The sequence below is a fragment of the Gymnogyps californianus genome, chromosome 13 (assembly GCF_018139145.2).
Source record: "Gymnogyps californianus isolate 813 chromosome 13, ASM1813914v2, whole genome shotgun sequence".
In the NCBI taxonomy this organism is placed as follows: domain Eukaryota; kingdom Metazoa; phylum Chordata; class Aves; order Accipitriformes; family Cathartidae; genus Gymnogyps; species Gymnogyps californianus.
Window position 1 is genome coordinate 14,009,178 of NC_059483.1, and position 20,496 is coordinate 14,029,673.

Here is a 20,496-nt window from a genome sequence, read left to right on the forward strand (position 1 = left end):
GTACAAAGTAGTGCAGGAGGGCCTGGGGAATTACTCAGGGAAAACAACCATTCCCAAGCAGATACCTCCAGAGAAGAAAACTTGTAGGAAATGCTAAAGCAAGGATGTACATCTCCCTTTCCTTGTATTTCTCACAAACTGCAAAACACCCTGGAAGCTCACCTTGGGGGCGCAAATATATAGCAATGGAAGACAAAAGAGGATTACAGTCTGATTGCAGTCACAAAACCAAGACAGAATCATTTACTGGTTCCACAAGGCTTGAGGCGTGAGCTTGTTTAGTTTTTCAGCCCTCAGTGCACTTGTAACGAGCCAGAGCTTGCGATGACAGTTAAGCCCAAATTGCATCAAGAACATTTAACAGTTTCAAACTTGCCTAGTATACGCAATGAGTTCAGACACACTGACTCTCTCATCAAGAATCCAGATTCAACACAAATGATTTAGTACACTGGATTAGTCTCAAGTGTAATGACTAACTCCTAGAAACTTTTACACTATTTTTAAATCCCACTTGTCAGGGCAGCACCTGGAAATTAAATGAGAATCCCAGGGAGATTTATCCCAAAGACAAAAATTAAACAGGAGTACATCACAGCTTCCGAGGATAGCTGTGACAGGCTAGTGCCACCTGGTGGGAAGCTTTTCTCCATCCCCCTTGCTCAGTTTCATCCCTTCTGTTCCATGTTCCAGCTTCCCGGAGGCAAGACAAGGGAGCAGCAACCAGATTAACACCAGAAAAAGCAGAAAGGGCTGGGTAGCTTTTTCAACTATTCAGACCTAGAGATTATCTTCCAGCTATAGGCCAGGCCAGCCTATACTTCAGTCAGCAGCTTCTCAGTTATTGCATAGCTGAGACTGACTGGATAGATGGAAGCTCATCTGCAAGAGGAATGTGTAGACCAACACCAACATACTCCACAACAATCTCTGCTCCTTATTGAGCTGCTTTACAGATAACCAGGAAGCTTAAGATGAGAGGTAACATATCCCCATATAGGCTCTGGAAAGATGTTTGTCTAGCGACAGCTCCAGCTCCTCACACCATCCCAGCTCTGCTAGAGACAACCGCCTCAATCATAGTGAGGCAGCATCAGGCCAGGCCCGGCCGATCACCTTCACCAGCTTCAATAGGTGGTGGGAACTCGGCCAGCCAGTTTCGTCTAACTGATTAGGGAGAGCGGGGCTGCACAAACTGCCCCTACCACAGAGGTGGTCACGCCAACAAGAGGGTCACAAACAGCCAGGCCAGACACACTACCACCACACCCCAGGGACAGGAAGAGGACCAACTTTCCACAGCCACATTTTGATCTCCTTGACGAGCAGGAGAGCAGAGAGGTCCCCTCAGACGAGGGCCCTTTCTTCTTAGGTCTGCACAAACAGCACTGCTACAGCCCGAGTTTGACCATGCTGCTGCCTGCACAAAGGGCACAGTGGAAATAGCTAGAGCTACCCTGGCAGCCCCGTACCAGCGGAAAGACTTCCTTCAACCAGCCTAAAGACCAGACCTCTGAACCAGGACACTGCCAGCTCAGGACAGAGGAGGCAGGGCTGCAAACAGACACACAGACAAGATTCCAGCATGAGCCCTGACAAATCAAGACTGACTGGTCCAGTATCTCACCAATTTGGCAAGATTAACAATATCTACATACATGACCCAGCAAGACACGGTCAACTGACAGCAGAACCAACTCCATACAGGATATATTATTTTTATTTTTATACATTTAACACCGAGAAGACAGGCATTTTTATGAGACTCATCTTGCCCCTGGTGCACAAGACATTCAGAGCCAGGGGGAACCTGTCACAGTCCACGCACAGCTTCACTATTTCCAACGTGCAGGGACACATCCTAGAAACGGATCCAGTACATGGCACTGCGGATACGGTTGTAATCCAAGAGCTGTTCAATGGGACCTGAGGGAACAGAACAAGAGTTAGTCACTGGAGACGTAGTTAAAATCCCTATGCAGTTTCCCATGGTCTGAAAGCAGATGTGGCAGAGCAGACTGTGCTCACAATCCAGAGCAGCTATGCACAAAACCAGGCAACTACAGCTCAAACCTGCATCAGGAAAACCAGCAGATGCCACCTCCTAACAGAGAAACCATTACTTGTTTCCTCAGAATAAGTTGTTTTCTTGCACTGCTCCACAATGCTCAGTACAGCTCCACATACAGGTATGAAATACGGGGAGCCACCAAGTCATGGAGATTTTGGCTAGTTTATTCCAACTTCCTGTTCAAAAACCATCTCCCTTTTCCAAGTTGCTCCGCTTTGAAGGCCAGAGGAAACAGCTGCATGGAGGAGGGGAACCCACAACACACAGGAAGGAGGCTGCAGAGTGGAGCTGAGCTGCTCAGGCAGGTTTTCTGAGAGGAATTTGTCCTTGGCCAGACAGACATGCCAGAGCAGCACAAGAGAATCAGGTCCCTTCACTTCCCTTACATAAACCACCATGACCCCAGGGTAAGGACACCTGGCAGACACCGCTGGGCCCGCACCCAGCTATGGGACTCCCAATCTTAGTCATGGCTCCAGAGCAAGTAGAAAGGTGGGAGGACAGCCAGCAGCTCACTGCCACTGCGTCTCCATCACCTGCAGGTTTGATCTCCTGGCAGATGAGCCTTGGCACATCTAACGTGCAGAGGTAGGAGGATACCAGCAAAGAACCACAGCAGTTAGGAGGCCAGAACAGACACATGAAAACTGCCTGCATTTCACTTCCACTCAGCTCTTGACCCCTTCCTGTTTTTTGAGCTACCGTCTACTAATTGCCATGTACTACTTACCAACTGCTGCAACCGCCGGGCATTTGTCATAAATGTATTTACTGCAGACCTCTCTCACCATTCGTGCATCAACAGCCTAATAAATATCAAACAAGCAATTAATGACCCTTCTAGCAGACCTGCATTTCTCAGAGTTGGAAGTTACTGTTGCCACTACATATCAAGATCATTAAAAAGATATTGTCAGACCCTTGGGGCCATCTGCACAAACTGTCCAGCTCTTGTCTGCGAGGATGGCTAATGTTCTACACAGCGCATTCTTCTGAGGGTACAGAAAACATGGCAGTCCAACATCTGAAGCCTTCCAAGGGATACAGTGGCTGCAGAATTACACAAACTAGATGCTGGCCACCTCTAGGGAAACTGTTAAAGGAATTTCAAGTTGTGCTGCTTAACGCAGGCGTATGCCCTCTTTCTGGGATGGACTGAATCCAGCCACAGGGACAGAGGATACACTGAACCTATGCCAGAGATTCTGACATAGTTATATCAGTGTCAGTGAGCTAACCGCCTGGACTCCAGGCAGCTTGACTAGGGGCTAAGTAAGCCTCATGTTACTGCAGCAAACTAAGGCCAGAAAATGCTTACACCAACCATGCTCAGGTACCCCAAACAAAACAAACGGATACCTACAGCAATCCTGGCATCCCACTCCTCCAGAGGGATACGACGTCCGTAGTTTAAGAGATGGCTTCCAATATTCTCACACACTGGTGTAGTACCTAGATGTTCAGGGTATCACATGGTCAGCACAGCAGAAAGCCTTCCAGAATTGCACAGCATGATCATCAGTCAAAGCAGATAGAGGAAACTCTAGCCATTAAACTGGCTTCTAATGAACTACCAGTTGTAGTTATCACTCTAAGCAGCTCTGGCAGGAGTTAAGCAATACAAAGATTGCTTCATCGGTCTCCAAAGTGTTACAGCCAAGGCAGACCAGTTTGAGGGTCTCAATTCTAACTTCACCAGGCGGCATGTTATTCACTCTCAGCAACAGAACGACCAGACGTTTACAGAGTCAGAGCTAGCCTGGAGCACAGAAGGCTGCGGTCAGCTGCTTTGACAACATGGCAGGAGGAACGCAGAGCAGGGGAAAGGAAGTTTTGCCCAGTGCCTGCCAGCAGTACTGCAATGTCTAGCAGAGCTCCTGCTCCACAGGAGAGATGTAAGCGGTAACCCTCTGAAAGCTGCACAGAGGTCAATCCATAAACCAAAACATACCATCCAGTTGAGCCACCATGGCATTTCGGAGATAGTTCTTGGCCCTCTTCACCTCTGACTCTGTGGTACTAGTGCACAGACGCATCCTGGAGAGGAGATGGAAAGACCACTAAAGCTCTTAAAGATGTTTGTCTGCTCAGACAGAAAGTGAATTCCTCCCTTTCCCAAGCCTCTGCAGAAACAAGCTATTATCAACATCACGTGTCCTGAAGGCTTGAGATTCATTCTTGATCATGCAGAGCAGCTAAGTACTGGGGAACACTGAACAGCAGGCGGCAAGAGCTCAAGCTTACAGGCAGGGGATATCAGCCAGCAGGTTACACGCTGAGTTACACTCACAAAGGTCTAAGCAGCCCTGGTGCCGGCTCTAGCTTGCCCATCAGGCACAGCGGCAAGCGGTCTGCGGTACGCTATCACAAGAGAAGGAAGGCGTGTCAGCTATTCCCATGCATGGCAAGCTGCTATGGAAACTGATGCTGAAAGAACAAGACAGTTCCACAGAGTCTGTTTGGACTCCAGCTGCTAAATCCTTTCCTCCCCTGCCAACTGCAATGTCTCTGGGGCAAGGGCTAACTCCATCTGCTTCATACACAGCATGGCTCAGCTCTGAATCTCAGATGTAGCCTCGAACCATTACTGGGATATACATATATACAGTAAGACGGACAGACAGAAGGCCCCCAAACACTGGCATGACTCCAGCAGCAGGGCATTTATCAGCCACAACACAACACACTGAAAGGCAGGAACTCTGCCTGCTTTGCTCAAGCTTAACAAGACAATGGAGATACGTCTCTTGGGCACCTGGGAAAGCCTTATCTCGAAGGAATGATCTCACTTGTATATAAAAAACCCAAAGCCTCAGTGCTAAAACTTGGAAGCATGAATGAAAGACCTGAAGAGCCCTAAGGGATTAAAACAGCTCCTCAAAAGCCACATCCTAAGACATTTACAGAAACCACTTACAGGATCGCTTAACCAGAATGCGAGTTACCAAGAAGTTCATAAAGAGACACAGCTGTCTGAAGACCTAATATGCTCCCCCCACCAGCTCAGTCTCCCACAAGAGGGTCAGATCTTAAACAGGAATTTTTACCGAAGTTGTACTTACCACTCCCCCTGAGCACAATACAGCATATCATCTATGGACAGAGGATCAGAAACAAAATGGAAACCGAAGAGGCCAGTATCAGAGTAAGAGGTGTTGAACGTCTGGAAACTGTGACAGAGATTATGCTCCACAGCAAGCGTAGCCAGCCTGCTGGACTGATTCTGTAAATAAGGAGATACTGTCAGCCATTTCAGTCTTACAGCTTCCTCACAGCTCAAATTCTTTCCAACTGAACTGTTTTCACAAAAACCACAGACAAGACAGAGCAGAACACTTTGCTGAAGGAGAGCTTAATTTAGACCCGTCATGTGGTCAACAGATGAGATTCACTGGTGGAAAAGCCACAGACAATGGCCTAAGAGTCCATCTAGCAAAACCATTTCCTTTCCCAGCCACAGATGAGAAGCTGGTATGCATACCATTGTAGGAGTGGGAGAAAATGGGAAGGGCAAGGTCTCCCAGTAGCAGGGGTTAGCACAGTTATGCAGGCCAGACAGATTCCAGACGAGAATGTATGCAATATTGGGGTTTTAAACAAGTTCCGCTTGCTTTGCAGTTGTAAGGCAAGCTTGCATCATGAGACTACAGGCTACTCTGTCCTGCTTCCATCACTGCCCCCACTGAGTGGTTAGTTTGTGAGGGCAGGAATAAGCTGCTGAGAATTCATCAGCTAAACCTCTTCCAAACTTAGCTGAGAAGGCTCAGTTCATCTCCCAGCATCACCTCTCAAGAACTGTCCTGGATTAGCCTCGATTACACTTCTATCCTACTTTCCAGACTCCTAACCACTTCACAGCTGGAAGCTAACCACAACAGCCTCCCATAAAGCACATTCACCCAGGGTCTCCGTAATACTTCATATTGAAAGGCTCCAGGTTCTCCCTATCATACTCACAAGCCTCTTACCTTACCACCTCCGAAAGTGCGGTCATAGCGTCCAATAATAGCATTAGCCACATTGAGGACAACGTTGTCTGGATCAGCCCATCCTGGCCCCTCCACGGCAAGAGCAATATGGGCAACGGGCAGAGCATCATCTCTGGCACGGATCTAGAAAATCATCAAGGAGCAGGGGAGAACTGCATGAGCACTGTGGCTTTGTCTGCAGCCTGCTGCAGTGCCAGGCTGACAAACTGGGGGACTTGATATTATCCCAGTGAAATGAAATATTCTCAGGCACTACTGAGCACAAACCAGCTGCTACGATACAAGTTGTCCAGCAGACGATGTGAACAAAACCTCACATTCCTAACGGATTTGGGTCCTATCTAAAATCCAACACATTGTGGCAATAAGCCCCAAGAACAGAACATGGGGGCACTACCAAGATGCTGTATCATCAGCTTCTGCGAGATATACAAACAGATTTTTCCTCTCAGAAGCAGCTACAAGTGGTTTCACGTTCATTCAACAGTTTGGCAACGGCTGCTTGTTTTGTTCGGGACCAGAACAACTTTACCTCGCTCCCTGTGAAGCGACAGCGTGGGAGGACAGGTACAGCATCATCTTTATATGTAAAAGGCACTCCAGTGAAGTGTTGCCTAGCTACATCTACCAGCTCTTTGTGAGAAATACCTGGCAATGGGAAAGAGAGAGATTTGCAGTCTTAAACAGCTTAATTTAACAAAATCATCTGATTTTACATTAGAGATGTGTGACAGGGGTTTGATCACCAGCTTGAAAATACCCAGGCTTCCCAGAATCACAAGGATCTAGAACTTACCTCCAGCAGCTGCCAGGACCATACGAGGTGCCTTGAAGTGAGTATCAACATATGAAGCTAGATCTGCTCGAGTCAGATGCCTAGAAAGAACACAGAGAGACCCAGATCAGCATCTCTGAGTTGGAGGGATGAGAGGCTTAGGAGAAGCAAGTTCACTGCGCAGAGATAGCAGTGATGTTGTTGATCCTCTTATGGGCTAACAATACTTTTTAGAAGCAAGACTGCACTGTCTGTGTTTTCCCTGTGCTCTAATTCCAGAACACAGAGAACAGAAACCAGTGCCCAAGATGGGGAGTTAAGGATAGACTTCAATACAGACTAGAGAGTACTGACCCTGGTCACTGAGCTACCAGTACCCTAACAGGTGTGTGTGCTCAAGGCTACTGCTTTAATGAGCACCCCTAGCTCTTAATTTCTCTAACAGTGTCAAACTGACAAGTATGGGAGAAGGTTCAACCTGGCCCTACCAACCTCACGTCTTGGGTGAGGGGGATTCTAAAGAATGTGTGCAGCATTACGCTTTCACCAGCACCAACGGGGAAAACAGTCAAGACACAACGAGAAGCCCACGGGCACAGATCACCTCTGTGTACAGACTGGTTTCCTCGTGCAGTCACCACCACTGAGAAGCAGCAGTCATGCACCCCGAGGACTGAACCCACGGGCTGTGTACTGCATCCGGCCTGTTGCTCACTTGATGTTCTCTGTGGTCCCCTCAACAGTGCGGGCCAGCGCAGTCCCCTGGAAAGCAGTGGCATGAAGATAATCAAAGGTAACATCCGTCAAGCTGCTGTCGATTTCTTTCAACTCCTGAAGGATGACGCCACGTTCCTTCTCGATCTGAGACTCCTCCAGTGCACAGTTCTGCACAATGTCAGCCAGAAGCTCTACAACTGCAACACATTTCCTACGTTAGCAGTCCCACTGCCTGACTGCTACCCAGTGCTGCTGAAAGGAGAAAAGACACACAGGCAGCAGCAGCACCGCAAGAGGAGTGAGCAACAAACCACGCTGGGCAGGGGATGCAACATTATAGAGATGAGTACTACCCATTCCCACAGCATCAGGGAGGGACAAACAACCCTGTTTTAGCATGAAGCCTCCAAGTCAGCTTGCCAAGCATCACTGCCAGCTCACGACTGCCAGTGGAAAGCAGGCAACAACTGCAGAAGGTAGAGCATGTCAGAAGCAGGGTACTCTTGCAGAAACATGCTGAATCCTTACAGAGAGATTGCAACATCTACAGTAGGGCCCATGGCCCTGACTCAAATCACTGCCTTTGGACAAAACCGACCCAAAGAGGAGTCTGCACATGGTAGTACAGAGCACAAGCAACACCCACAAGAGCTGCACTGAGGGCTCCTGACACAGTAGCTGTCACTGACCCCAGTTTCTCAGCTCCATAAAACCACCACAGACTACTGAATGCCCCCCCTCCCTCCTGGCAATATAGTGCAGCCTGACATAACAAGAGCTTTGCAAAACTGCTTTTAGGAACAAATGAACTTGCAGCCTTGAAGCACCATGTCATGGCAGTGCTCTCTTCAACTACCAACTAGAACCTCCAATTTACTGCTTAGCTACAACTTCATTCCCCGGTCTGTTGTTAGAAAGGATGCTGGTGGGAGAGAAACACAAGCGCACACCCTTGCTTAACCTCCAAATCAGACTTTGCCCACTGGCTATCCTACCTTTGGGCATGTCCTTGGACAAGGCTTTTATGTAATATGCAGTCTGCTCACGCGAGGTGTACCCGTTCAGGTGAGCACCCATACTCTCCACCTCCTTCTCAAAGGCAGCACAAGGACGCTTCTTTGTGCCCTAAAAGAAAACAGATAAACACAATTATGAAATGAACAGATTTCCCTTTCAGGCAGAGCTAAAGCAAGAAGAACAATAAAGACCTAAAACAATAAAACCTGTCACATGATTCATAAAAGCCAGGAGCAAGTGCAGAAAGCAAGAGATTTAAAACTTGGCTTATTTACTCTAGCTAAAGGATGGTTGAGGTGTATTTTGAAAGACCAATAGAAACCCAGCAGGGAAGGAGAAGACCTACGCTAAGAGACAACAGTGGCTGAAGATCACAACCATGGAAGTAAACCAAGAACAAGCCTAAACCAAAAATAAGCAGGTTTCTAGCAGCAATATTCAGAAGAAGCCAGAACAGGAGCAGAAAACTACTTCTAATACAGAGCTCATCTCTTAAGGAGCAAACCAGATGCTGCAGTTGCCTATGATGGCACAGTCTGAACTCGAGTCAGGAAGTCCCAGGCTTAGATGCCTTCTGCCCTAGGGCTGTTCAGCAGACACTTACATTATTAGAAAATTAAGAGCTGTAGCCTCTAAACTTTGCTGGTCCACTAAGAAAACCAAAGAAAAATAAATGGCTACAAGAAATGCTGCTTTGAGCTCTGCCTGCTAACCTGAAGAAACATGCTTGATAACATAGTCCTACATGTGCGCTGAGTAGCGGCCAGGATAGTCACGGATTGGAACCACAGCGTCAGAGACTCAGTCTCACTTGTTACTTACAACTTTTTTTCCTTTAAGAGGGGAAATACCAATTAGTAAATAAGAGTTGCCTTAATTCATGCATGCTTGCAAGTTGCCGCATATTCAAACAAAGGGCACCATATAGGTTAGGTACCCTTTGAAGTTTATTTTTATACTACGTGCAAAGTCTCTGGGAATCAGACGACCCAATTTACACTCTCTTTTAACAGCTACAGCCTCCAAAGCAAGAGCGCAATACATAAGCGGAATATTTAGAACAACTCTCCATGCAGTCCTGTGCCAGACCTAGCATACCTCCTTACCTTAAAGGCCAGATGTTCCAGGAAGTAACCGGCCCCGTTGTTCTTCTCGTCTTCATGGCGGCTCCCCACCCCGATCCACACCCCCACCTAATGGCAAAAGCATCAAGTACACATATTAGAAAAGAAAACAAAACAGCATGCTTAAGCCTCATGCCACAAATATAACAGCAGGGACAAGAAGTCTGCTCCACAGACATTGCACTAGTAGCACCAAAATAAGAACAAGCACCAGCAACCTTTTCCTGTATGCATTTTGGCTTTTTATCTAGCGGCTTCACAAAAGCCTTTGCTAGTTTTGTGAGAGATATAACTAATACTAGTCACTGCTTACACAAAAACTGTAAGACTGAGAAAATTTGTAGAGCGTGAAAGCTTGACTACAGACTTATATAAAGCCCAGCTAGGCCTTCTACTGCCACATTAACCCCACCAGTTAACAAAGAGAAGCAGTAAGGTCTCTGTCAGAACCTGTGGTTCAAATAGGGATATGTCACTTTTGGAAGACCAGCTACAGACTAGGCAAGGCTGACTGTTTCAAGTAAGCCCTTAACTTATCTTAAACTTACCGTACATGTTGGCTGATTGGACTCCTCTGAAGCTACACGGAGACCATTGTCTAGAGTGGTGACTTGGGTCTCAGGGATATTATGGAGTGTCTGGGCATAGGTGGCAGCACCTCGGTTCCTTGTCAAAGTCAATAAAGCTGCCTAAAAAAATAAAGGCTATCATCACCACTAACCAGCAACTCCCCTCTGCAGGGCAGACCTCCAGAATGCAGACTGCTGGGCACACAGCTGACCAAAGCTAGGCCAGACAAGCTCTTTCACGTTTACATTGGGGAGTTCCTGCTACACACCGTTCGTTAACCGCAGGGCTGGAAACCCTCAGCAGCGCCAGAGGTTTCGAGCAGGTCGAAAACCCCAGGGAAGAGTCCCATGAACCGGTCAAAACCCAGTACCGGGGCGGAGGAGGGGAGCAGACAGCAGGCCCCCGGCGAGCCCCGCAGTGGGTGAAGGCCGCCGCCACCGCTGCCCCCCGCCCGGCCCGGCCCCGCTCCGGAGCCAGGGCGTTTCTATGGCGACCGCCGCCCGCCCCGGCCGCCGCGTCCCCGTGACCTTCCCGGCCGGCCGGCAGGCTATGCCCGGCAGCCCCACCGCACCGCGGGGCTTCCCGCTCCCCTTGCCGGCCTCCCCCCGGCCCACCTCGCCGCTGCCCCCGCCGCCGGCCGCGGTGACTCACGGAGGGGCGAGGGCCCCACAGCAGGGCCCGCCCGGCCGCGCACCCCGCCCGGCACACAGAGGAAGCCGCCATCTTGTCCCTGCCGCCGCCGACCGACCGGGCTGCAGCGCGCCTGCGCAGGAAGGCGGGCCTTGTGGGCGGGGAGGCGCATGAGCACGAGGCCGAGCGGCTGTCAGAGAGTGTCAGCGATACGCATGCGCGCGAGGGGGAGGTCCGCGCAGGCGACGAGGGCGCATGCGCAAACTGGTGCGGGCCTGCGGCGTCGCCCCCTGGTGGCGGGAGGGCGCGGGAAGGGGGCGGCTGGGGCCGCGGGGTTCCCCGGGGGATGGGGGTCCCGCGTGGGGGGTCCCCGCCCGTACCGCTCCCTCGGCCGCAGCCCGACGGGCCCGGAGCGGGTCGGGGGGGAAAGTGGCAGAAAAGGGCCAGAGGGAGGGGGGTGGCAGGCCAGCAGGCCCGCAGGGAGGGCCCGGCCCGGCCCTGGGCCCGGCCAAGCAGTGCCCACCAGTGCCAGGGTGCAGCCAGGCGGCCCTGCCTGAGGTCACCTTTATTGAGGAAAGTGCATTAAAACGAAGCCTGAGAAACGCTACACACTTTTATCTGCGACGCCAACCTGCTGCCAGGAGCGGGCTCCCCCATGGCCAGGTCCGGGGACCCCTCCACCACCCCCCAAACCAGGGCCCAGCCCGGTGGGACAGGCCCGTGCGGGGGCTGAGCGGGGGTGCCAAGCGGGCACCTTGGCGTGACAGCCTGCAGCAGCTCCGTCGCAGGGGGAGCTCACGGCCAGCTCTCAGAGTCCCGAGGGGCTGGTGGGGGTACAAGGCCTCCGGGCCCCGGGGTGGGTGAGTTGGTGCCATCAGGGTGGCAAAGCCCTCCTTGCCCACCCGGCTCCTCGGGGAGACGTCTTCCTCTTGCGAGGCTACATTCTGGTACTGAGGTCCACCTAAGGAGGACAGACAGGGAGGGGTTGGCTTGGCTGCCCCCCTCCCTCACAGTGATGGGGACGGCGAGGCTGGGTGCTTACCAAGGCCTGGCGCCGCGCCCCACTGACGTGGACCACGGCATCATGCACCGAGGGGAAGAAGTAGTGCTTGGTGATGGCCGAGCTGAAGAAGTTGCCCCGCTCCAGCTGGGCGAGGACGGGCACTGTGTGGAGGGAAAAACATCCAAAGCTATGGCACCCGGCTGAGCCCACCACCCCCTACCCGGAGCAGCCTCCCTCCCCCTGCGCTGCAGGGGACACCGGGGCCATCACCGGCGATCCAGCTGCCTTGCCAGGGGCTGCAGGGCTCAGACTGAGTCCATGGGACAACCTGCAGCACCTGTCGCCTGGGGAAACCCTGGGATGGGGACACCATGGAGGGAGCCCCAGGCCAGCAACTGTCCCTGAAGGGGTGGGTATGCCCGGCAGGGGCTGATGGCTCTGCAGAGCCTCCTCACCCGGGCAGCTGGCAACGAAGACGTCCACTTCTATCTCATGGAAATCCCTGAAGATCTGCAAACGGCAGAAAATGTTTTGCCTGGGAATAGGGATGGGCAGCAGCCATCGGGCCACCCCGCAGGGCCCTGGGGAAGCCCTCAGCGAGGCTGCCGGCCCGCCTGCTCCCCCTGGCCCCTTACATTCTTCAGGATCTTGATGGAGACGGTGTCCACGAAGCTGACGGGGCTGAAGTCCAAGATGACGGCGTGGAAGCCGGGCTGGGGCAGCCCCAGGGTGCGCAGGGTGGGCTCCGGGGGTGTGCTGCCCTCCGCCCCACTCAGCTCAATCACTGCCACGCCCGGACCGTTGTGCCCATCCTCCATGTCCTGGGGGAGGGAAGGAGACCCGGCCTCACTGCATGGGGACTGGCAGCACCCCTGGCTGGGCAGTGTCCCCCCCGGACTCACCCTGCCCTATAGTGCAGTGGGGCTTAGCGAGGCTCTTCGGCTGCATTAGGGCATGGGCAGTGGGTGGCCCCAGGAGTGGGTGCCTCACTCGCACCTTCACCCACTTTTGGGCTCTTTCCGGATGCGCCAGGACCCACCCCTCTCCCGAGTGACCCTCTTCAGCGCCGGGCTCATTAGCTGGCGCCAGGTCAGCCTTTGCTCTCGCTCTTAATTCTGATTAACTGGCCAAATGGCTAATGACTCACTGGCTTCACCACCTAATCATTAACAGCCTGGCTTTCCCTGCTGACCTTGGGTGTGACGCCATGGCCCGGCTCTGCCCCAGCGCCTCTTCTCACCCAGTGGCCACAGACTGAACTGGGAGCCCAATGGGCCACCAAGCCCGGCAAATGCACAGGCAGGAGGGCCAGGACCAGGCAGGGAGGCGGTGCAGGGTGGCACTGGAGGGGACCCCTGCGGCAGGGAAGCACCTTTTTCCTCTTTGCTGCCTTCTCCGCTTTCTTCTGCTGTTTCTTCAGCTTCTTGAGGGCCTTCTTCTTCTTCTCAATCAGGCGGTCCACGTTGATGCCGCTCTGCAAAACAATGCAGCCCCGTGTCCCCAGGCGCCCCATTACCACCCTGGTGCCGGCAGGCGGGCGGCACTGGGGGGCTGGCAGCTCTCCTACCTTCTTCTTCAGGGCCTCAGCGTACAGCTCCACGTTGGCAAAATAGAGGGTGGAGGAGGAGCGGAAGATCTTCACACCAGGGACCTCCTGTGCCTGGGGGCAGATGGGGAGGGTGCTACCACAGGGACGGAGCCCCCTGCTCCCCTTCCCTCCCTCGCTCCCTCCCCCAAAATGCCCCCCGCTCCTTTCCCCAGCGAACAGCCCCTGGGGGTGCTTTGAACTGCCCCTCCCATTGCAGATGGCTCTTCTCCCACCCCCTGGTGCTGTTACCATCTGGTATTCAGCCACGTCCCTGTAGACATCGGTGTCAGAGATGCGACCCAGGATGGAGTAGTGGGGGCTGTGGGGAGCAGAGCAAGGGGCTGAGGTTACCATGGGTTTCCCCTGCCCTCGGGACGCGGCACCGGCCCCAGCCCCGGCGTACTCACAGCTGGGTGCGGAAGATGACAGTGAGCAGCCCGAAGGCCACTGAGGCCCCCAGGCCGATGTCCAAGTTCAGCATAAGGGTGGCCACAAATGTCACAATCCAGACCATCTGGAGGGGGGACACGGTCAGCTGCGGCATGGCCTCCCCGCCGGCACCTGCAAGTCTCAGGGAGAGTGGAGAAACCCTCTCCAGGGACAAGAGCAAAGCCCCGGGGCCGGTCAGCACCTTACCAGGTCCACCCGGTTGGACTTCCAGAGCGTGCGGAGGTCATTGAACTGCTTGAACATGCCCTTGAGGTTGATGATGATGATGGCAGACAAGATGGCCTAGGAGAGAAGTCCCTGCAGCTATGACGATGCTGAGGGCAGGTCTTGGGGGGACCCTTGGCTGTTCCCCTGCCACACCACCTTGCCATGGGATGGGCACAGGGGTGGGACATGGCATGGAGGCTGTGGGACCAGATGTACCTTGGGCAGGTCCCGGAAGAGCTCTCCGATCTTCAGGATGGTCACCAGGATGACCAGGGATGCAATGACACCGGCTACCTGAGGGGAAGGAGAGCAGGAGGCGAGAGGTGAGCCCCCCACCGCTCACTGTGCTCCTTGCCCCTGGTCCAGCCCCGCAGAGGGAGGCAGCACTGCCCAGACCCACCTGGCTGTTGCCCCCTGTGCTCTCCTGCACCAGGCTCCGCGACATGGAGCAGCTGATGGCGAAACACTGGAAGAAGCCCCCCAGGAAGTTGCAGAGGCCCAGCGCGATCAGCTCCTGCAGGGACAGAGCAGCAGTGGGGGAGCACCATGCCTTCCCCCGGCTGCAAGAAGTACAAGCTTGGTTTTCACCCCGGGAAGGGGCCTTGCATGTCAGAGCATCACCTGGTTGCTGTCCACTTTGTAGCCATGCTTCAGGGCAAAGATCTTGCCCAGGGAGATGCAGATGGCATAGCCCACCACGGCAATGGCAAAGGCGTTGCCCACCACCTGCCCAAAGTAGCTGACGTTAGGGACCACGGGCGGCTTCAACCTACAGCGAAGACAGGGAGATGGGGCTCAAAAGGGGGGTCCCATGGTGGCGCGGTGCCCCGGCGCAGCCACCCTCACCACCCGGCCCTGCTCACCCGCTGGGGATGTTGCCCACCACGGAAATGCCAAACTTGGCATTCAGGTTGACGCCATAGGAGATGCCGGTGGAGATGATGATCTGGAGGAGGATGGCTGGAGTGAGGCAGGGCCTTCCTGCGCAGGGACCGTGGTGGAGGAGGAGGAGGAGGGGATGCATGCCCTGGAGCTGCACTCGCCAAGGCACCCCATCCCACCCCTCCCCACCCTGGAGGGGACAGGGCCACCCATGGCTGCATCCCCACAGGGAGCTGGGGCAGCTCTGAGTACCGTGATAAGCTCGATGGGGATGGGCATGGGCAGCTTGGCGGCGAACTTGTGGTTGAGCTCTTTCACGATGAAGATGGCCACCATGGCAATGATGGCCGTCACCAGGGTGCCCACGTTAGTCTGTGGCAGCTTCTGGCAGATCTCGATGAAGGTCTAGAGGACACAGGAGGAGGGAATGGGCTCAGGAAAGCAGATGCCTCCCTGGCAGGTTTTGGGGGGCCTCTATGTGCCCCACAGGTGAGCGCCTGGGGGCTCCCAGGCAGCAGCGAGCCCCCACTCACCATGAACAGTGAGAGTGGCCCCGAGTGCTCGCCCAGGGAGACCCCAAAGACATTCTTGAGCTGTGAGACAAGGACATGCACAGAGGCAGCAGTGGTGTAGCCGCGCACGAGCGGGTCCGAGAGGTAGGTCACCACGAAGCCAAACTGCAGGAGGCCCAGAGCCACCTGGAAGGAGAGGCGACAGAAGTGACCCACAGCTTGTGGCCCTGGGGCACCATGGCTCCCAGTTCCCTGCCAGGCTAGGCTGAGGCCCCCTTACCTGGAAGATGCCCGTCAGGACAGTGATGGTGGCCACCAGCTCCACCCTGGCAGCGTCCCGCCGTGCCTCATTGACTGTTGCGTTGCTGCCATTGATGGACTCCAGGAAGTTCTCGCTGGGCAGCAGGGATTCCGTCAGACTCCCAATCATGACGGAGATGACAGCGAAGGGGCCTGGGAACGGGCAGGGTTTGGGCAGGGAGCCCAAGGTAGCACCAGGACCTCTCTGAGGTCCACAGGCACCTGTCCCCTTGGGCTGGGCAAAAAGTGCGCCCACTGTGCTTTGGCTCTGGTTTGACCAACCACCTTCTTGGTGGGGCAAAGTAAAGGCAAGAAAGGTCCCCCCCAACCGTTGATGTGGCAATGCTATGCTGTGGATGAAGGCTCGCCCCTCTCATACTCGCTCCCTCCCCACTGTCTCCGTGGGAGCACGTGGTCCCTCAGCTCACCCACGGAGTTGTGCCTGGACGTCCCGAAGAAGAAGTAGAGGAAGACGGGGTAGAAGGAGGAATAGAGACCAGTGACGGGTGGCAGCCCAGCCAGCAGCGCGTAGGCAAGCCCTGGACATGGTGGAGCAGGGAGACACGTCACAAATGGCTGAGCCCTGGCCCCCCCACCTGCAGGGAGCCCCTGGCAGCCTGGGCATGGCATCACTCACCCTGGGGCAGGTGCATGATGCCCACGCTGAAGCCCGAGGCAATGTCCCCCAGGAGCCAGTCCTTGACTGGGTAGCGGGGCAGCCAGTGCAGGAAGGGCAGGAACCGGAAGAGCAGGGACTTGGCAGTGGAGGCTGAGCATCTGGTGGGGAAGGAGCAGGAGCCGGGGCTGGCACATCAGTGGGGGTGGACGGGACCCCCAGCTCCATCCACTGGAGCCAGGTGTCCCTCCAAGCAGGACAGAGTGGGGACACGGGTGTTTGGGCTTGGGGGAACCAACCCCTGGGTCTGCACTGTGTCTGCTGCAGGGACTGGGACAGGAAGAGCCAGGCTCCCCGTGGCAGTGGGGCTGGGGTGCACGGTGCCTGGCAGGGTCCAGGCACATCACCCCGGCCGGTGCAATCCTACCTGGTCTTGCGGAGACAGCTGCGCAGCGAGGGCTCGGTGGGAGGTTTCCGCTGCGCCACCTCCTCCAGGTCGGCCTCGCTCAGCACCTCGTGGGGCGCCCGGTGGCTCAGCACCATCTCCACCGCCATGGCTGCCCGGCCCTCCCACTTGCTAGCCCGCTGCAGGGAGACGAGGGACAGCTCAGCCACGTCCCCACGGCCAGGGGCACCCGGCACCCTACCCACCCCGCAGCCCCTCCTGCAGCCCCGCTCACCCCACGGAGCCGTCCCATCCCGGCCAGGCGTGCAGGATCGGCCCCGAGAATCAGCACTGCCCCCTCCTGCCCCGCGCCAGCCCTGTCCGCCCCGCTGGGGTGCACGGGTGGGGGCTGCCAGCAGAGCTGCCTGGGGGGGATCCCCCTCCACCTGCCTACGCAGGACCCATCTCGGTGCCAGCCACCCTTCTCCTCCACGTACCACAGTGCAGCCAGGGCAGTGGGCCAGCACAGCTGCTGAGCAAAGCCCTAGCCACCCCACAACCCCGTCTGCAGACTTTGTCCCTTTACACATGAGGGGAGCAGGAATGTCAACCCCTGGCAAGTGTCACGGGCTCGCCATCTCTCTGATGGTGCCCTCCCCAGCCCCTGCACTGCAGAGCAGGGGTGAGCCCATGGGCACAGAGAAGCAGGGCTGGGCTGGGGTCTCTCCCTTCACGGGGCTGGGACGGTGGGACTGAGGTGTCTCCATATGAATCCACAGCCTGGCCTTGCTCAGGGCTCGAGCTGAGAGCTGCCACCATCCTGCCAGGCTCACCTGGCTGGTGGTCCTGGCTGGTCCCGAGATGCTCACCCACTTGCAACCAGACCCACGAGCCCAAGTCCTCGCATTGCCCCCAGCCCTCCTACCTGCTGTGACAAGTTGGTCAGGTGTCTCCAGCCAGGTGCACGCTCTGCTCTCTCCTATTTACTAACACCAGCCCGTGATCTTTGAGACACTGCTCCCTGCCTCCTGCCCTCCCTCCTGCCCTGCCAAGGAGCTGCCCGCTTCCCCGCCCTGCTGTTGTGCAGCACCTGCCACACTCCCCTGGTGCCCTGTTGTGCTGGGTTCCCCAGCACTGGCAGGCCCAGGGCTGTCACCACTGTCCCCAGGGCCATCCCATCCTGGGGACTGTCCTGGCCAGTCTCAGCTCCTTGCCCGCAGCCATGTCCAGGGTGCTGCTGTGCCTCAGCACCCATGCTGGGCACAGGGCAGGGGTCTTCTTGCTGCTGGGCACATCCTGGTGCCAACCCCCTGCCAAGAGCTGCCGGGTGCTCACCTCCCCGGGGCACTGCTCGGGGTGCCACCATCACCCTCCTGTGCCCCCAGGGCTCCCATGGGTGTCCCCTCCCGACCCCATGTCCTGGAGCAGGAGCTGTGCCCGGGGCAAGGAGGGTTACCCGCAGCCTCCGGCCATGGCATCTGGGGTATTTTCCACAGGCTCCGGCCTCTGTTTACCTGCTGGAAACGGGTGTGCTGTGCCCTGTGGACTGCTCCGCTCTCCCACAGCACGCGCAGACCCAGCCGTTATCTTGTTCCAAAGGTCCCCAGCGGGCACCGGAGTCCCACTGAACCCATCATACCTTCCTGGGCTCCACCATGACTTGGTACCGCCATTGGTTTCAGAGCATTTCTGAGTCACGCTTGGCCCAGGCCCATGGGGACGCAGCAGTAGAAATCCAGGCACCTGCGGGCTGGGCTAACTGGTGCCAGGGTGTGGGGTGAAGCCAGTGGGCACGGCAGGGCAGGCAGGGTAGGGCAGGCAGGGCAGGGCAGGCTCCGGGGAGTCCTGGGTACCCTGGGTGGTGGGATGGGGATGGTGAGTGGCATGAGTGGTGACACCCGGGACTGCACTCTCCAGGGTCGGAGCGACTCGTTCCCATCCCTGCTGGCTGGGTAGGGGCAACCCGTGGCCACCCTGGCTCTCCCCGTGGTCAACACAACCTGGGTCCCACAGCAGCCACACGCAGACTCCTCTGCTGCCTTTCAGCAGTGGGGCTCAGCCTGCTCCCCTCAGCCTCTCCCACATCCCCGGCCCCCCGCTGTCCCACCCACATGCCCATCAGTCCCACCGTGGCTGGGTAGCAGCACGCCGATGCCAACACAGGCACCCACCCGTGGCTGCTGCCTCCCCTTCGTTTATCCGCTCACCTGGCACTGAAGCAGAGGCCATCACAGGGCTCCTGCTTGGTAGCAACTGATAGCGCTAGGTGCCATTTACTGACTCCTTATTGCCGCTCCCTGTCCCCACCCTGCGCCACTGTTCCCTGCGCCCCAGCCTCCAGCCCCCCCACCCGCACCCCAGGCCAGCCGCTCTGCCTGTGGCTCCCCCTCAGCCGCCCCAGCCCCCCACCAGCTCTCCCTGGCCCCTCACCCCCAGGCCAGCCTCGGGAAGGGCTGCAGGACAGGACCGCAGCTCCCAGCACCGCCAACGTGACTCCCTGGGGGCCGCTGTGAGCCCGGCCCTCTGGTGCTCAGGGGCCGCCCTCGGATGGGTCAGGCTCAGGGCAGCGCCAAGGACGGAGCCCATGAGGGACCGAGGGATGATGATTGATGGCGACCCTTGCTCAGGGTGCCGTTGATCAATACTGCCCTTTGCTCACCTGCTCTTTCCCCTCCAACAGCAAGAAATGGAGGGACGGAAGGCACGAGGATCATGCTCGGCCTCTCCTCCTCACGCTTCCCTCTCCTTGCCCGCAGCCCAGATCAGCCCCGCTGAGGTCACGCTGCCTTCGGACAGTGGATTTTCTCCCCTTGGCCTTGCCCAGGCTGCTGGCCAGGGCTGCCAGCTGCTGCCAGGCATGGCCCCCATGGCTGACCACACCTACCACGGTGCCACAGACCTGCCACTGCAGCCGACCTCATCTCTGGCTGAACCGGCCTGGACACAGCCAAGTTCAAGCAACTGGCAGCACCTGAAGTCCCTGTCACCTGGTCACCTTGCCCTGGGCCACAGCGACTCCCCTTCAGCTGGCTGCGACCACCTGCCCAAGCCCCCTCCCAGCATTGCCTCGAGCCCAGGCGCTGCGCCCGCAGCCCCAGCCATGGATCCCGAGTGCGGGGAGAGATGGCAGAGAGGCCAGCACCATTTTATAGACTTTTATTTCCAAATCTGGCGCTTCCATGATACACTTTTACACAGCCGGGGAGGGGGGGCGTGGGCATTTCCCTGCTCCCTGCCCACAGAATCGGGAGATGGAGAGAGGAAAAAAAAAAACAAACCACCAAACCCCTCAAAGAAACAAACCCAAACCCAAGGAGGATGCTCCCCAGAGCCCAGGCCACAGCACTACAATCAGGGACCAAGCTGCAGACTGATTCCTGCTTCTTGACCGGCCCAGCATTGTGGGGACAGCCACCAGCTCTGCTGACCTCTTCTTTTTGGCACTTGTCACTTGCTCTCCGTTTGGCACCAGCACAAAGAGGCCCCAACTTGGCAGAAACATGGGCCCTACAGTGCGGCAGGGACAGGACCCCAGGACTCTGGTGCTGGTGCTGCACAGCCGGAGAGAAACATGTAAACGAGCTTGTTCCCAAAGGCAAAGACGGGCAGTACGGAGGGGCCCGGCTGTTCCCGGCACATGGGGCTGGCAGGCTTTCCCTC

General features: G+C 56.1%; 2 protein-coding genes across 2 annotated transcripts; both read right to left on the reverse strand.

Annotated features, from left to right (window-relative positions):
* Positions 1–1,702: 1,702 nt before the first annotated feature.
* On the reverse strand, positions 1,703–10,986 carry LOC127021619 (cytochrome b-c1 complex subunit 1, mitochondrial). The gene is made up of 13 exons (XM_050904780.1): positions 10,915–10,986; positions 10,242–10,382; positions 9,676–9,762; positions 8,548–8,677; positions 7,551–7,749; positions 6,857–6,936; positions 6,593–6,708; positions 6,040–6,183; positions 5,134–5,294; positions 4,023–4,108; positions 3,435–3,523; positions 2,802–2,877; positions 1,703–1,926 (listed from the first exon to the last, which is right to left on the reverse strand). The coding sequence occupies exons 1-13, from the start codon at positions 10,984–10,986 to the stop codon at positions 1,862–1,864; spliced, it is 1,446 nt and encodes a 481-aa protein (XP_050760737.1). The 3' UTR covers positions 1,703–1,861.
* Positions 10,987–11,830: 844 nt separating this feature from the next.
* Positions 11,831–17,006, reverse strand: SLC26A6 (solute carrier family 26 member 6). Its single transcript, XM_050904882.1, has 19 exons — positions 16,879–17,006; positions 16,473–16,612; positions 16,264–16,374; positions 15,816–15,988; positions 15,557–15,721; positions 15,276–15,428; positions 15,005–15,087; positions 14,763–14,910; positions 14,542–14,655; positions 14,358–14,435; positions 14,121–14,216; positions 13,892–13,998; positions 13,734–13,803; positions 13,464–13,556; positions 13,269–13,370; positions 12,532–12,717; positions 12,352–12,406; positions 11,936–12,057; positions 11,831–11,854 (listed from the first exon to the last, which is right to left on the reverse strand). Exons 1-19 carry the CDS (start codon positions 17,004–17,006, stop codon positions 11,831–11,833), a joined length of 2,148 nt encoding a protein of 715 aa, XP_050760839.1.
* Between the last annotated feature and the right edge of the window lie 3,490 nt (positions 17,007–20,496).